This window comes from Nymphaea colorata, chromosome 3, assembly GCF_008831285.2.
Source record: "Nymphaea colorata isolate Beijing-Zhang1983 chromosome 3, ASM883128v2, whole genome shotgun sequence".
Lineage (NCBI taxonomy): Eukaryota > Viridiplantae > Streptophyta > Magnoliopsida > Nymphaeales > Nymphaeaceae > Nymphaea > Nymphaea colorata.
Genome location: NC_045140.1, coordinates 28008724 through 28024404, shown reverse-complemented (window position 1 = coordinate 28024404; position 15681 = coordinate 28008724). Strand labels below are relative to the sequence as shown.

Here is a 15681-nt window from a genome sequence, read left to right as displayed (position 1 = left end):
CCCAAAAGAGTTGGGGAGTTTTGTTAGTTCGTTCCTGAATTTCACGTGTGAAAGATTTGAGATCCGTTTCCCCGTAGTGTCCTCCATTTCCAGACATGCCTTCGTAAATGCCCGACGAAGGCAACAACGCCGTCTGGATGTTGGCGTCGGACGACAGGTTTGAAGGACACCAGCTCCTAACGCCAAGCAACCAATCTCGATTCGGATCCGATAGAATGTCTCGTCAGATCTGAACTACGGATTGATCAGTAATTAATAAGTCGGTCGAATTCAAGACAGCAAATTTGTTTAGTCGCAAACGCTAGATTTTGAACTAGTTGGACACGATTCACGAATGTGGTTTGAGCTGATCATTCTAATCCTACACCTGAATCTAAATCCAATTAACCTACAATCCAGAAACAGGCTCTCTCTCTCTCTCTCTCTCTCCCCCCCCCCCCTTCTGAGTGGGATGAAGTATAAATTAAGGTTCCTTCTGTGGAATTTTCCCAACCATTGGTTGGGAGGTGGGAGATCATTGTTGGGAATCAATTCTTCCTTCTTCTTTTTTCCCTTTGATAAGCAAGTTGCGGTTAGGCAGTCCCTTACTTTTGATGCAACTTTGATTATTTGCAATTTTGGCATTTTGGTTTGAAGGTTTGATGTCCAACCCCTTAGCCAGATGACAAACTTTTGATGCTGATGAGCGCGATTCATCGCTTAGCAAAACTGTATAACGTGGAGTTTCAATCTGTGAACTGAATTTCCTTGTTTAGAGTGCATATAACTCCAAATGAATTGAGATTTTCCTCTTGTTTTCCTTATGCTTTGCTATCATGTATTTGATTGCCATTAGTACAATGAAGTAAAAGTAATCTATGTAATGAAAAGTGTCTCAAGGGTAGATACCCAAATGCAGTAGGATATTTCCACTGTTCGAGTGAAGGCCGAGCCCTCCTTTTTGCCTTCATTTACCCAATGCTTGTTTTATGGTGCCTAGAGGTAGAAGTCCTACTATGCACTATTTGCATATTGGTGCCTTTTTTTTTTGCACGAGAATTTGAAATGGAAACTGACTGCCTAACAGCTCCTTTTCCAACTGTTGCACCAACTCTCTTGGAGATATCTTAAGAGTACATATACACCATAATGTAGTGAGCAAGAGATCCAGCAGCCTTACATAGTCCTCAAAGTCTTTGGTCAAGTTCATTCTATTCTACTCAGCTAGATTTGGGTACAGCCTAATAAGAACATGTCTCTTCCAAGTGATCATCTAACTATACAGTTAGATGGTAAATGGAATGAGCAAAAAGAGAGAAAAAGTAGGTGAGAGGAAAGAAGATATGGTTTAATGGGTTTGGTTTCTAAGTGATAATACAAGAGGAAAGAGGGGAGAAAGAAAAGATTTAGAGAAAATAAGTTTATAACAAGTTTTATTTGCATCCTCACTAGCTTTGGTTATAAGCGAGGATCTAAGCGAAATTTATGAGGCATCTATGGGCAGTTTCACCCTGGCGTCAGGACAGTACACTCCTTATTTCCTGGAGAGAAATTGACATTTATGGCCTTATGAAGACGAACCAGAGGGGATGGGAAGCAATGGAGGGCAGTGGGTGTGTGTGGTATATATGAGCATCGCATCTCATCTCCTGTGGTTGGTTTGTGGAGGGCCCGTCGCTGCCTTCGGTCCCACCCATCGACCTTGGAAGCTAGCGGAGATCGAGCCGCTGTCATGCAAGTAGGCTCGGTCTGGCTCGGTTCCGAGAACCCACCCCCAAGCTTCTATACCTATCCAGCATGGACCCGTGCCGCGAGACAGATGCTTAAATGTATGCATGTGTTTTTTTGGGCTCACTTGGTCCGGGCTGGGGGGATGATAACCCAAAAGCGCTGGACCAAGCGGCTCGAGCCTAAGCCAAGTGGGCTGAGCTGGGTGGGCGCGGAATGCAGCCTCACTCATCTCAATTCTTGGATTTCTCAATGAACTTGAGGCGTAGGTTGAATGAAACCATAATGTCTTCATCCCCTCAGCGTAATCCGAAACTTTTGAGGCTCATGTGAGTCTCATAACTAAGACAAGGCACGTGTCCTTTCGGCTTCAAACAGCCACTCACACCTTATCCATGCTCTCTCTCTCTCTCTCTTTTCTCCTCTCTCTCACAGTTCAGAATGTATAAATTTTTGAAACATAGCATTTTATCTCAAGTTCCTAAGGGGAGGAGGAGGGTTGGTGTTGTTTCGATCTTTCGAGACATCAATTTCCTATTTTGCAAAAAGAAGAACACAGATATACAATTTAAAGCATAGTAGGAGGTATCGTAAGCAGGCCTCGTACTCTAAAAAAATGAAAAAAAAAAAAGGTATCGATATATAATTTGAAGCATAGCAGGAACTTAAAAAGTCTCAAGCCTTTTAACTTTTGTTGGCAGGGTCTTCAACAACAGAATACTGCTGTGGAGTCAAAATTTCAATTATGCTACCAACATTTAAAAGATTTATAAGGCCATACTTTTCTATCCAAATATTGCTGCAGTTTAAAGTTATAATTTACAGATATTGAACCACTAAGATGAAATAAATTTCAGATTACTGAAGGAAATCATTGGAATTCATTTTTTAAGGGAACATTTTTTGCACAAAGTTTGAGCAATCACATTTCACGGGGTCCAGCCACGGCCTTAGCAATTAATGTTTATTCAACTAGAGGGGAAGCACTGCATAAATGGAGCCTGGTCTATCCCTGCCCAACCACAACTCCTTCTCATGAGTACAGCCCGACTTAGACTGTCCCTCTCATAATGAATCAATCCAAATCTGTCCATTCATATTTTAAAAAAGCATGCATAAAATTAAGATAGTTTATACTTGAAAAGGTACATAAATCTACATTTATATGGGCATGCCCTGTTTGAAATTCCAAGATGGAGCCGATACTTATCTGCTGATAACTTCCCTGCTATAATCTTACATTCACGGTACCTTCGCTACAACGAGCAATCTGATTGAAGGAGCATGGGCAGTTTTTCAAAACCATCGACAGCGGTACATATATATTTCTAATGTCATAGACATTATCACTCTTCTACACTTTAAGAAGCTTCAATATGCTAAGGAATGCAGGTCTTGTGGTTTTCAGGATATGATTTGATATGTTAGGATAATGAAGATTTATGTAGCATCTTGAAGAATTACAATAGACGCGTCCCATAAGCGTCCATTGAAAAAAAGACGTGTAATTTAAAAAAAAAATCATTTATCTATATAAAAATTTTAAAAAATTAATATTTCAGCCCATGTTAAAATTTTAAAACTATAGTGAAAAATTCCTGGTGCCGCCGATGTTACCCGTCTTACCACCTGCAGTAACAACTGATAAAGGAAGAAATAAGGAGAGGAAAAAAGACTGCAGGAAATATTGCATGAATTAGACGTACAATCTCTTGTCCAACAACTTTTCCATTGGTATTTTTCCAATTTTATCGGATGTCTCAGGTGAGACAACTTATCCATTGGTAAGAAAAGTGCTGCATTTCTTTCGACGCATTAGAAACACATTTGACAATATTGGTAAAATGTTCTCCACCAGGTCTCACATCTGCACATGACCCAAAGGTATTGTTCTCGAGAAAGGGGCTTTTTAACCATGACGGCGTGTTTGAAAGTCTAGATTACAAATGCTGAAACAAACACCAACCTTTTTATCAAGCACTTATTGTCCAGCCATGCAGACTTTTATCCTCAAAACTGAAAGAAAAGAAGTCAGAAGAGGATGGAACCTCCACTTTTCATCCAAGGCTTTGGGGTGTAAGCATGCACCCATGTGAATGTACACAATGGTATATGGTAGTAAAATTAAGGTTGTTCAAAGCCTGACTCAGTTCAGTTCTGATAACCAGTCTCCAGACCAACGCACCCCAAGCTCGGGCTTTAAGTCCAGTTTTGCAAACACGCCCTAAAGAGCAATATTGGAACCGTGCGATGGATGGAATGAGCCCGCTCATGTTTAATTCTGTCTGTATCATTGTTTGAGCAATGATCGCCGTTTTCCTTGCTCGCTGTGCGCTTCATACACCTAAAGTGTGTGTTTATTTATCTCTTACTTCTATATCGTTTTTGGTTTCATTTGTCTGGGTTTTTTCACTGGAATCATTTTACAGTTGCTCTTTCGAATGTGGATAAAGCAATTGTCTTTCGATTTCCATTTAGAAAACTTGAATATGCTTACTTTACGACCGGTTACGCCAGAACAAGATCTAGACCAACTCATTTCCTATACTCAATTTGCAGCAATAGAACATTTTAATGTATCAAGAATGTCTGCATACATTTTCTCCAATGAGGGAAAGAGTTGACTAGAGTGGAGCTGGTAGACAGCCAATCTCAGTTTCGAGCCCTATACAATGAGGGATAGGAGAAGGCAGAAGCTCACTGGGGTGGTGTGATTTCCTCTCCCTCATCCAAAAAAAAAATGTTAGCAGAGATCTGTTAGCTTATGCTAAGAAGCATGTAAATGCCCTTGGTGATGATGATACAAACTTCGTTTGAGGACATTTTCTAGAAAATATTTACATGTCATGTTTCATGTTACATGCTGAGACTTCAGTTCAGCGCGATACAAGAAAATGGGGGAACGCTAATTGATGGCATCTACCGGTAGCATCAGTAGACAGCGGTTGACATCGATGCCTCACTTGTGGTGTCGACGGTTGAGGTAGGAGGCCGACGCCGCGACCAGCTGGTGCTGTCTGAAGAAGGCAGCGCAGCAGCCAGGAAATTCCCAGAGCAAGCTCCGACGGCGAACTCGGCAATCGCTGCTATAAAAGGGGAAGATCCAACAGTGAGCTTTACCGTCAATGGTGCATCCTGAAAATCCGACGGTGGTCATCGGCGTCGGAAGCTCCAGTGCGGTGTATGATCGACGGAATGGTTTGTCATTGGCATTAGAAACGTGAAATCCCTAATTTGGACTTACTTAGTGGATGATGCATTGGCAGACTCATTTAGCCCATCGACGGTGGAGCTCTGCATCGATGGCAGAAAAAACAAGTTTCGCGGGTTCATTTGCGCCCCATAAATTAGGTAACCACCACATACCTATGCTTTTCATATGTTGAACAAATCCCAACAGTACTTTGATGCTTTCATTTCTTGCAGCTTTAGAATCAAGCTGCAACGACTGTTGGTGTGGGAGGGTGTTGTATATACCTAACCACATCTGGCTTGGTTAGGCTTAGAGCCCATGGAACCACCTGTCTGAACATGCCGCTTTTATATGTGCACTTACTATTTTGTTTTGTTAGGTTCTCCATGGGAAGAAACAGCAGGTCTATTAAGTGAAATTTTCTTTGCTTGTCAAGACTCCGACCATGGACTCCCCTTGACACTTTGTAGATGCCGCCAAAGTTCAGGTTTTCCTGACATTTCTGCCAGCCAAAATTTCCCATAGTAGAGAACCTCAGCTTGCTGAAAGGATCATAACAACACCTTCAATTCAGAAAGAAAAGCCGTGGCTCCATGCACATGGATATGCCTTTGAGGGCATGGAGACACTGTAAGGGGAAATGAAACGAGCAAATTGGGGTGTCCATGTGATTTGATGTTTAACTGACCAGACTAAGTAAGCGATCCATGACCATGATCTTCTATCATGCAAATTAAGGTGATACTTTTGGTAAAGAGATACTAAAGATTTTTTAGTCACAAGTTCGAGGAACAGATGAAGTTTATTATTGTCCATAAAATGGTCCTTATGGCATCAATCACAACATTGCTCCTAGTGAAAAAGAGCAAGTCGCTTTGTTCAGAACAAGTACATGCTCGTATAACACTAATGGCATGTTCATGGAGAGACCAAGGTACAATTGCACAGGAAGATAGGCGCGCAAAAAGGGTGAAAGGAAATCGTGTCAATCGCAAGTTTTTTGACTAGTCAGAAAAAACAGAAAAACGCTCGACCTTTATTCCACTGTAAGAGCTAACCTTTCAATCATAGCTTCAATCGTATCTGGAGAGGGAGATAAAGAGTTGCAGTTGCGTACGAGGCTACATACCACAACCACCAGAACCAGCTGGCTTCCTCCTCTAAAGGGTAGATGGTTTTGAGTTCAATTCATTACTTGCTGAAGCCTTTTCTTCGTCTTCTTCATTTCCTTGGCCCCTTATGAGTTTAACCAACCTATTAATGTAGCCATCATTCAGTTCCTGGTCATCGAATTTGGACTTCAGTTCCCTTGCTTTCTCTAGAATGATCTTCCCTTCATCTTCAACCATGACGAGCCTCAGTGCCTTGGCAACCTCAAGCCCAGTGAACCTCCCATCCTTCTCATCTCTCTCCACCTCGACGCCGACCTTCTTCTCCACCAATAGTCTTGCTACCAACCCTTGGTCGATCACCATAGGCAAAAGAACAAGAGGCAAACCGAACTGGAGGGCCTCCATGGTGGAGCTCATCCCGGCATGGTAAAGGCATGCGCCAATGGACCCATGAGCTAAGACCTTCACTTGGGGCACCCAGCTCATGCTAATGAACCCTCGTTGTGCTGTTCGGTCTCGAAAACCAGGTGGCAGAGGATCATCAACATCGTCTTCTTTATCATTACCGCCAGGTCCGCCACCACCAGCAGTGCTGGAAGCAGAAACATGGCTCGGCCTCCTTAATATCCAGCAGAAGGGTAGATTGGATAGCTCCAGCCCCGCCGCTATCGCTTCTATCTCCTCCTTGCTCAGCCTGGCCTCTGTACCGAAAGCCACAAACACAACGGATCTAGGATCTCGCTGATCTAGCCACCTAAGGCACGCAACCCATTCAGGGCTCGATACACTTGAAGCTTCTTCTTCTACTGCTGCTGCAGGGAGCATACCGATGGGAATCACAGGTTTCTGGCAGATCTCTTGAAGGGCAGCAACATATTCCCCTTCGAACTCCATGCAAGTCCTAACAAGCAGGCTTTGGCATCCCCGGAACGCCGATTCGAAGCGCTCTACATCAGAGACACCAGACGCATTGTGTCCTATGCCGCTGCAAAGCCGCACCGCCTCGTGCAGCTTGTACCTCACGGGCGACGGGAAACTGAAACAGTTAGCAAGTAACAGATCTTCGGGTGTTGACTGTCTGCCGGTTATGGCAGAGAGCTTTAAGAGATAACGAGTAATACATGTAGATCCAGCAGTGAAGACGCTGTAGAAGGAGCAGGGGACGCTCAACTTGAGAGCGATCGGGGGAGCCCAGTAAGCGGCGAAATCGTATATAATCAAATCTGGGGACGTCGACTTCACCAGCTTCTCCAACGGCTCTTGCAGCATATCGTAGGCTTTCTTTAGGTACTGCACAGCATCTTGCTCCAAATCAAAAGTGGCCTCAGCGTTTTCAAGCAAACCAGCTACAGGAGGCAACGGGAAGCCCAAGAGATTGATGCGGGAAGTGAGGTGCCGGGGGATCTTCGGCCGAAGCTTTTCTATGTTTCTTGGGGTGCAAAGAAAGGAAATGTTGATCCCTTTGGCTGCCAAGGCATTAGAGAGCTCCAGGAAGGGAATCAAATGGCCGAAGGCTAACCAAGGAACCATAACAACATGGCACTGTTTCTCACCCATTATCAGCTCTCTCTCTCTCTCTCTCCCCCCTTCTCTGTCAATAAGCTACTCGCTCTCCTTCCCTCCTTCTCTGTGTGTGCTAGAATGTCAATAAGCTACTCGCTCTCCTTCCCTCTCGATCTCTCTCTCTCCCTCTATATGTGCTACAATGTCTTTTCGGCTTCAACCAGCTGCTCACACCCTGTCTATCCATCTCTCTATTTTTTTTAACGAATTCCCGTTTTGTCGGTTCTTTCTCTCTCAATCTCTCCAGACGACACCCTGTGAAATAAATTATATAATTGCATATACAATAGCATTTTTCTCAACTCCCGAAACAGAGTTTACTGGGATTAGCAGTTGCAAGTATAGGGTTTTACTTTCTCATTCTTTTCTTTCTAACCTTCTACGACTGAAAATGTCCCATAGTCTTTGATTTCAGTAAACAGAATCCTATGGAGTTAAAATTCAATCATATTCAAACATGTCAAGTGCTTTATAGGTTATATGATCATAACTTCCTATCCAAATAAGGCAGTTACCAACATAGTATTTCAGATTAATTAAGGAAAATTCTTAAGGGTGGTTTGGTGGCGAACACTTTGTAATTGTTTTATTAATCTGTTTAAAAAATATGGTAAATTCATGCAATACTAGTAGAACTAGTACTTCATAAACCTACTTCATTCTTTGGACAAATTGGTGGGACACTTACAAAATGTTTATGCTTCAAACGACCCCTTATGATTCAATTTAATTGCTATTAGCACATTCACACAGAATTTAAACTTTGAACAATTATATTTCACCTGGCGCACAAATGCCTGGCCTAGCAATTACTGTTTATTCAAGTAAAGGCAACTACTGCATAAATCAAGCTTGGTCTATCCAAGCACAACAAATGTAGCCCAACCGGCCAAATTGAGTTGTCTCGATATTTCATCAACTTGTCTCGATATTTCATCAACTCAAAGCAGTCCATTCCTATTTCAGTATTGACAAAAAAAAATTGTTAAAATAGTTTGTACTTTGGAAAACATTCAAAATCCTAGATTCATATGGGCATTCCCCGTTTCAAATTTCAATGTGGAGCCAAGAATTATCGACAAACCAATCTCATTGATGGGGATAGACACTTCTTTTAAGACCACGCAGCTGTTGTGTGTGTCAGCTAGGGGTGGGCATTGGGCCGGCGCGATTCAAAGTCAAGCTCGGGCCCATGCTCTACCAACATGGACCCAGCCCGTGCCCACCAGCCCGATTCAAATTTACTAAAAAAATAAAATATTTATATTATATATAAAGGAAAATCTACAAAAGTATATTCAAAATTAATAAAAAATATTGAAATAGGGCCCAGCCGCATCCACCTCCATTGCCGTTGGATCTGGTTGTCTACGGCCACGTCCACATGCATTGTTTCGTCCCCTACCTCGTCCTTTATAAGCACAGAAGGCAACCTGCACAACATTTAAATTGTTCTCGACGCTTGTCAATGCTAATGAAGCTTTCATAATCTGGAGATAAACGGTTGAGAGCAATTTGAACCAGCTCCTTATCCAGAATTTTATGATCAGCCGATCGAAGGGTGTCAGCAAGATATTTAATCTTGTTGAGATAATTTGTGACAAGACATCCACTTTCTTTATGAAATGAAGTTCTTTCTTCAAGAGCATAAGTTGAAGAGGAGATTGAGATCCGAATGGTTTGGCTAAATATTCCCAGGCTTCGCAAGCGAAATCGACATGAACGATTTGACTGAGTACATTCTCAGTCACGACGGCCATAGTCCAACTGAGGACCAGGTAATCTGATTTTAGCTACTTCGAATATTCAGGATTGACACTCTTTTCTCCCTTGTCATTAGTAAGACATTCCTCAGGAGCTTGGTGACTGCCATCCACATAGGACAGTAAATCCTGCGACAAAAGGACTGCTTGAAGCCGTCGTTTCCAGAGAAGGTAGTTAGTTACATTTACTTGGTTGACAGAGACCAAAGCTTTCTATGGCATTCCAATGAGTGGCTAGGACGGTTGATGAGACAGCCATGGATGCACCAGCACTTACACTCATGAGAGCTCTGTAGCTTTGATACCATAAAAATGGAAACAAAATATTGCTAAAACCTGAGGCAATCACGCACATCTCAATAATCCATTCAAATAGTTTAAATAGAGAAGTTACAGCATCATAACGTAGCTCATAAAGATAAAGATACAGAGCGATACAGATTATATGACATTAAGGCCCCGTTTGATTGCATGGGGAAATACTGTTGAGTGGGTGAAATTCGTATAGGCGGTTGAATTTTAACGCGCTGAAGATGATATCTCTCAAATGTTGCGAAATTTCACCCAGAAAAAACGTTAGAACGGGTGAAATTTAACTCGCTAAAAAGTCCGACCTGCACAGGTCGGACTTTTTTGCAGAGACTTTTTGGAGAGCCGTTAGGGCTCTCAATTTTTCCCTCTTTTCCTGTCGACCCCCATCTTCCCCTCTCTCGCTGCGGCAGCATCCCTTTACAAACTAAATGATGTTAGCATGCCGGCAAGAAATTAATCATGAATCAAACAGGTAATGTACAGCCCATCGGCCTCTTTTACCGTCCCAAACATTGCAGTAGCAGGTGTCTCATTCTCAACAAAATAAAGTTCATTCTCCTCCTGTACAATGGTTCCTGAGAGTTGGTTCTCTACAAAGGCTTCACAAACCATGAAAAGAGCCATGTCCTTTTCAAATGTTTTCAGGGTCATCCGAAAGAGCAACTGTCACAAGCAGGGACAGTTGTTGTGGTTCATGAATAGAAGAGCCTGTTTGGAAAAAGAAGACCAGCCTAGGTGGAAATTTATTCACAAAACTCTTTTTCCAGTATGTGCATATAAACCAGAGTTATTTAGACAAGAATTGCCTGAACACAGTCAAGACTGCATTAAGCGAGCCATCTATTACTAAGAGAGATCCAAATCGTTCAAAACCTTCTAGAGAATGGATATGTAACATATTTTAAAGTGGATCACATAGTTGTCGTAGAAAATGAAAAGTATGCATATTGAACTACATGTAATTTACATAGTTTCTAAAATTTTCCCTTATTACTTTCAAAGAAACCTGATGTTTCATGGCATTCTCATTGTAGTTATACATATTCCTTCATTGTATGAGGATACAAGCACGTAAAATATAATAGATCTGATCGAAGTTTAGGAGTAGTGAGCCTGAAATCAAGATCAGAAATTAGTCAGACAAGAAATCTTATGTGTGCAGATGCAGGTCATAGTGCATGAAATTCATAGTGTACACAATATTAAATGTGTATAAGCATGCATACGGTATTTAGTTTGCAGAACTGATAACTAAAGTTAGAACGTAGACAAAATTAATTAATTAGTTTGCTCAACATAGGGCCTCAACAAATGATGTCACAAAAGCAACCGCATGAAATACCAATGTTCATCTAGATAAGTGAGATGATTAGAACATTTACATGATTTAGCTAGCTACGTGCATGTGTGTTTTTGTGTGTGTGTGTGTGTATGTGTGTGCACAAGAGAGAGAGCGAGAGATTACAGGAGTCCTACAAGCAAAGATAACCTCCACCATGGAAGCTGCCACCAAGAATGCTTCTCCTTGACAAGGATTTCCAGTTCCTTGACAGGCTCCTCCTTAATCTTCCAGGTCGTCTCCAAGCAGATAGACGAGTGTAGAAATATGGTGCACTGAAGCATAATAGTAGGAGTAAGATTAATGCAAAACAGAGTACTAAAACATTGCGAAACCCTCCCCTTGTATTAGAATCTCCCTGTGTTGTCCATGGTACACCACCAACATTCATTCCAAACACTACAAGTATATGATAAGATAATGTCAGGAATAGGATAGTGAATAATTGAATATTTATGTTGAATATTAAATAACTACATTAGATGAAAATCTGATAAAGTCCCATGCATACCTCCAGTAACAACTGATAAAGGAAGAAACACGAGGGAGAGGAAAGAAAGATAGTAAAGTTTCCGATTGATTTGCTCTGCTTGCCAACTATCTAGGCCAGCCTGAATAGCCGTAACACGATTGGTTATAAAGCCCACATTTTCTTTCAGCCTCCTGAGGCGGCTAATCAGTTCTTCAAGTGCCACAATATCTTCACTAGCAAACCAACTCCTTGATGCACATCTCTCTCTAACACGAGGGAAAACTTGCTCACCATGAGCAATTACCTAGTTGTTTCCAAGATGTTCATCAATTGTTCAGAACAAGTTAAAACCAAACATGTGTATGAGAATGAAATACCTGTAGGAGGCGTTGCAAATTTAAATGCATTTGCGGAAATCTTCTCTCATCCAACATCTGCTTTTTCAATACAAAGCCACCTGCAAGAAAGGCATTCTCATTCCCTGTTTCGTTTGTGAAAGCATAAATTATGAAGCATAATTAGCATAATGTGTTCACCATAATTGAAGAATGACATGATTGTCATACCCAAAGAAACATAATCCCCAGACACACTCAAAGTTAGACCTTATATTTATCAATCTAAATCCATTCAAGCATTTCAAAAAACCTAATCATGATATCTGCGCTTAAAGATGGTATCTCCCATTGTTGTGTGCCATGTTTTCCCAATGCAAATGGTCCACATGGAAAGGAGCATTGCCTGTATGGCATAACAAGACATATAGAGATTGTTTCGATTCATTTGCAAGGTTCATTAGCTAAATCTCTGAAAGTGGAAAAAGAACTGAAGATATATGCATTTTTATTAAACCAAATAATTGTTTCATTATCGAGAGCAAACTAGTATGCCTACACACAACTTTTAGGGATAACTCATTACAAGGTTTTCCTGTAATCATGTGCTCAAGGCCCTTATATATAAATATGTCTAAACCTCTAATTAATAGGTTATCATGGAGGTTTTGTCATTCCTAAAATTGAAACCCACTACCAATCTGCTGTGTAACTCTGCACCAAACCAGAAAGAGGGAGAGAGAGAGAGAGAGAGAGAGAGAGACTTTCGATCTTGGAGAGAAAGTGACAACAAAAAGCAGAAAAGGAGCTGAGGAAAATATCTTGTAGAATCAAGATAAAAGAGGTCAGATTATGGTAATATTACTAATTCAAAAAATAAAGCTAACAGCTATTATTGTGCCATTCTAAATAGTAAAAACTTATTCAGTTAAAGATAAGGCGTTGGTGCCCTGTGAACAAAGAGAGATAAAGGAGGGGAAGAGAAGAAGAGCCTTTCTAAGAAAGAGGCCTAAAGAAATACGTAGCACTCTTTCCATGCACAAACATAAATATGATGCGCGCGTGTTTATATATATATATATATATATATATATATATATAGAGAGAGAGAGAGAGAGAGAGAGAGCATGGCCTTCTTTTTTATCGTCAAATGATCAATAGCCAATGATTCGCTACCATAACAGCCAATAAAAGTCCAAGGAAGAAGGATAACATTTACATATGGGTGTGATTATGAAATTGTTTCCCACTTTGAAATCCTATCAAAAAAATGAAATTTGACAGGATCTTTTGTTGTATAAGACATAAAGTTACCTCTACTTTACATGTAGAAAAACTACCGAACGATGGCTACGCTTGCATTTCAAGCTTATGTCTTCATTAGGCAAAGCAACCAATAGAATCTGATGCTACAAATAAAAACTTACCTAGACATGTAGCTAAAAGAATTCATGATCAAGAGAAGAAACTGCAAGGTCTACACCCAATTGCACAAATAAGTCTTACCTTTGTCCAATTCGAGCTCAACTGTATCCAGTTCCAACCCAAGTGTAGTCACTATATCCTGCAACTGATCCATATGGGTATCAACGATGTGAACAATAAGATTCGAAACTGTCTTTGGCACCGGATTGTCGGCCTCTTCAGAGTGGTTCATCGTCAATAGAAATTCAAGCACATGTTCCTTGATAACAGTCACACTCTCGAACTCATTCTCTGAAATCACATCGACACTTGATTCAGCTCTCCCCTCGCCGTACATCAAATTGGACTTCTCCACCCTTGGAATCTCATAGAGTAGAGATTTCTCCATTCGTTTGAATCCCAATCTAGGGACGCGTCCGAGAGAAACAGTGATAACCGATTTCTCGGTGACCCTTGCGGCGAGCCGGTGAGTGAACTTGCTGGTTGGAGGGCCAGCAGAATTAACACGGAAAACCAGAGCGCCATCCACGTAACCGCAGAAGGGGCCATTGCTAACCAAGGCAAGGATGTCTTGGAGCTTTAATGGCGGACAGAGTACGTCAATGAGATGCTGGGCAGACAGTGATAGCTTTTGGTTCTCTTTGGGAAGCTCCACATGGTACCAACAGAATTCCTTTCCCCGGCCTTCGGTGAGATTCCACTCTTTGGTAAAGTAATTGCCCATCCCATCGAAATGGTAGGCCGTTCGCCTCACCGCATTTGGGAAGCTGGTGTTTTGGTAGAACTCTTCTCTGGTAGGGGAAACGAGGGAAGTGGTTTCTGCATCCACCTCCTCTGTGTCTGCATCCGTATCTTCCCTAACAAGCTCCATTGACAATGAAACTCGAAGCCAAACGGAGAAAACTTCAAATTTTTTGTTCAATATTTTATTTAACTCAGTAATTTATCATCACCCATCATTAATTGATATGGAAAACAGAACACTAAACTTTAAGATTTCTTTTCTTCTGATTGAACTAGTCGCCTAAAAGAAAGTCAAGAAATCAAAATTGACATTTTTCCGATCCACCAACATGGAAGGGACTCTCTTGTCTGGAGGAAAAATTAACCGATGAAACAAGCGCCCATTTAACGTCCGTAAATCAGTAACTTACAGATGCCGAACAGAAGAAATCCCTTCATTTAAGAGAAAAGGATCTTCAACCTTCCTTCTTCGACTGAATGTTGCGCATCTCCTCCTCTTTATCGACGGCATAACCCAAAAAACGCGATTATTCTCTTTTTCGCATGAAAAAACAATGTACAGGGACGCTAATTCGCACTGAAAAATCATTCAAGCTGGTACCAATGAACTGTGGACGACAACGGATGACGGGTACGATGACGGATGAAATTTCGTCGAGGAACCAATAGAACGAAACATTCAAAGTGTCCACGAAGCGCTTCGTTCTTGAGGGTTTCTTGGAATGGCTGTTTCTTCACCATCTGAAAACCGCAACCAGCCGCTGCCACCGCAATTTTCCTGATTATTCCATCAACGGTCGACCCCACGATACTAACTGCCTCTCCTCATCGCCAAGATTTCCTTCCCTTTTCATTTTCCCAGGTGCTCCGACTATTTTAAAGCAACCAATCGTTCCTTCTTCCTTTTTTCTCACTATTTTTGTCATGCCATTCGGGGTTGGTTTCCAATTTAGAATTTCAATCTCCTCTCTCCCTCAATTCTGCAACCCGAATGAAATAATGAATAGACCATCCTCCATTTACAATTTTTGAATTATAAGCATAATTTTGTACCCCAAATTCTTTCCTTTCTTCATCTCTTTAGGCTATCAGGATTTGATGGATGATATTACCTCTACCATATTTCAACTGTTCCTTCTTCTATAGTACAGAAACTTGATGTTCTATGAACTCAAACAAAGACCACCTACTAAACCTCATCCCATTGGTTAAGTCAACCCCATCCAAAACAGTCTATCATGTCCTATTGCCATTTGAGAAACTCATCACTCAAGTTTGCAATTTTTTAAGGCATTTTGCTATTGTTCTTACCATTCTTGTGTGACCATCCAATGTTTGCGTCAATTGAAGATTAAGTGCATGAACCTTTTATTGTGCTTTTAAGTCTGGCCATGTTGGTTAGAATTTTGAAGTTTGAATGCTGCAGCTAACAAGCTTTCATTGATGATCACTAGTAAATGGCAATGGATGCAACGTAAGATAGGTGGTGGGCTAGACTTAATCACATTCAATGTTAGATACAGGGGAAGCTATATTCTCATACATGTTAGTATGAATGTCAATTTCTTGTTGATTAAAAACTGTAACTGATCTTTTCAAGTTAACGCGAGCTGATGTGAAATCGATGCATGCTTGCTGATACGCGGCGCTTTTCAAAGTTCACAACATTGGTATTCACCTGTACAATTGACCAATGCGCACTTGCATTGGTTCCTT

At 41.2% G+C, this 15681-nt stretch overlaps 2 protein-coding genes across 3 annotated transcripts; both read right to left on the bottom strand.

The window, feature by feature from the left end:
- Nucleotides 1-5913: 5913 nt before the first annotated feature.
- LOC116250562 (putative UDP-rhamnose:rhamnosyltransferase 1) lies at nucleotides 5914-8029 on the bottom strand. The gene has a single exon (XM_031624272.2). The coding sequence runs from the start codon at nucleotides 7567-7569 to the stop codon at nucleotides 6061-6063; it is 1509 nt and encodes a 502-aa protein (XP_031480132.1). The 5' UTR covers nucleotides 7570-8029; the 3' UTR covers nucleotides 5914-6060.
- Nucleotides 8030-9675: 1646 nt separating this feature from the next.
- On the bottom strand, nucleotides 9676-14992 carry LOC116250561 (uncharacterized). 2 transcript variants are annotated; one of them, XM_031624270.2, is made up of 6 exons: nucleotides 14376-14992; nucleotides 13303-14103; nucleotides 11839-11918; nucleotides 11501-11765; nucleotides 11127-11388; nucleotides 9676-10763 (listed from the first exon to the last, which is right to left on the bottom strand). In XM_031624270.2, exons 1-6 carry the CDS (start codon nucleotides 14401-14403, stop codon nucleotides 10685-10687), a joined length of 1515 nt encoding a protein of 504 aa, XP_031480130.1. In that variant the 5' UTR covers nucleotides 14404-14992; the 3' UTR covers nucleotides 9676-10684. The 2 variants fall into 2 exon arrangements, with proteins under 2 accessions (XP_031480130.1, XP_031480131.1); XM_031624271.2 differs by having other exon boundaries at nucleotides 11116-11388; nucleotides 14376-14991.
- Between the last annotated feature and the right edge of the window lie 689 nt (nucleotides 14993-15681).